At 59.1% G+C, this 1,515-nt stretch overlaps 1 protein-coding gene across 1 annotated transcript in view; it reads left to right on the top strand.

Moving 5' to 3' along the window:
• The window catches only part of LOC108804066 (transcriptional regulator ATRX-like), a 2,718-nt gene extending 1,539 nt beyond the window's left edge, over positions 1–1,179 (top strand). Inside the window, exons 4-5 of the mRNA XM_018575832.1 lie at positions 123–251; positions 885–1,179. Of these exons, the coding sequence (XP_018431334.1) occupies positions 123–251; positions 885–1,154 (399 nt within the window). The 3' untranslated portion in view covers positions 1,155–1,179. The remainder of the gene's footprint in view (positions 1–122; positions 252–884) is intronic.
• Positions 1,180–1,515: the final 336 nt, after the last annotated feature.

The following is a 1,515-nucleotide window of genomic DNA, read 5'->3' as shown; positions in this document are numbered from 1 at the left end:
GTCATCACCCCATCGCCGCTGCCCCCCCCGCTGATCATCCCATCGTGTCTGCTCCCCCCGCTGATCATCATCCCATCGTGTCTGCTCCCCCCGCTGATCATCATCATGTGTCTGCTTCCCAGCGGAAGGACAATCCGGCACTGACAGAATCCCAGGCCCAGTCACTGGCTCTGAGCAGGCAATCCAGCCAGGAGTTGGAGATCAAGAGACGGGAGGCCGTATACAATGATGTCCTGGCCAAGCAGCAGATGGTAAGTTCCTGCAGATCATCCTAACTGCCTGTGACCTGAGGGCGTCCTATGCCTGTGACCTGAGGGCGTCCTGTGACCTGAGGGCGTCCTATGCCTGTGACCTGAGGGCGTCCTGTGACTGTGCCCGTGACCTGAGGGCGTCCTGTGCCCGTGACCTGAGGGCGTCCTGTGCCCGTGACCTGAGGGCGCCCGTGACCTGAGGGCGCCCTGTGACCTGAGGGCGCCCTGTGCCCGTGACCTGAGGGCGTCTTGCTCCCCGTGACCTGAGGGCGTCTTGCGCCGGTCAGGGGGGTCAGATGCAGGTCAGGGGGGTCCTGTGCCCGTGACCCGAGGGCGCCCTGTGCCCGTGACCTGAGGGCGTCTTGCTCCCCGTGACCTGAGGGCGTCTTGCTCCCCTGACCTGAGGGCGTCTTGCGCCGGTCAGGGGGGTCAGATGCAGGTCAGGGGGGTCAGACGCAGGTCCGTTGCTCCTGTCATTGAATTGTGAAGGATTACCTTGATGCCCGAGACGTCCAGACACAGGTCATCCAGGTCATGGAACCTGTCTACATGGGGCCCAAGCATGATTGTAGCGTGTGTTAGCTGTGTAGTACACGTGTGACAACATACATGACCTGTCCTCTCATTCTGCAGTTGATCAGCTGCGTGCAGCGAATATTGATGGGACGACGGTTACAGCAACAATACAACCAGCAGCAGCAACAACAGCAACTGGCCTTGCAGCAACAAGCGGCGCTGAACCGCCTGATCATGCAGAAGTCTCCCAACCTCCTCCTCAACCCGGCCAACTATCCACAGATTGACATGCAAGGACTGTACCAGAACATCCAGGGCCACATGCAAAGGGCCCCGCCCCCCATCAGAGCAAAATCTCCCGGCTCCTCCCAGGGGAAAAAAAACTGAGATTGCACTAAGACCCGGACGCGGACTATGAGCGGAGGACGGATGTCAAATGCCAAACGCTCCTCTCTGTCAGCTTTGCAGTGTGATTGTATTTCTGTATGTTACCAGAGGGGCCACACGGAACTTTTGTCCCTCCCCCTCCCCCCCAGCTCCCCATCCAGACGTCAGCACTGCCGGAGCAGATCTCATACAAGGCCAGTTCCCGGCAGATCACCTTCGGAGGCTGGATAGTCCGCGGTCACGGAAGAATTCTCTCTGATGGTGTTCCCGGCTTTGTCTCAGACCGGGAGTCACGCCTCGCACACGTGTCGCAATGACTTCTCTGTACGTGTTCCATGTGTGTGACTCTGAAAGTATTAAA

Source organism: Nanorana parkeri, unplaced genomic scaffold, assembly GCF_000935625.1.
Source record: "Nanorana parkeri isolate BGI_ZX_2015 unplaced genomic scaffold, ASM93562v1 scaffold4971, whole genome shotgun sequence".
Lineage (NCBI taxonomy): Eukaryota > Metazoa > Chordata > Amphibia > Anura > Dicroglossidae > Nanorana > Nanorana parkeri.
This window is presented reverse-complemented; position numbering and strand designations above follow the sequence as displayed.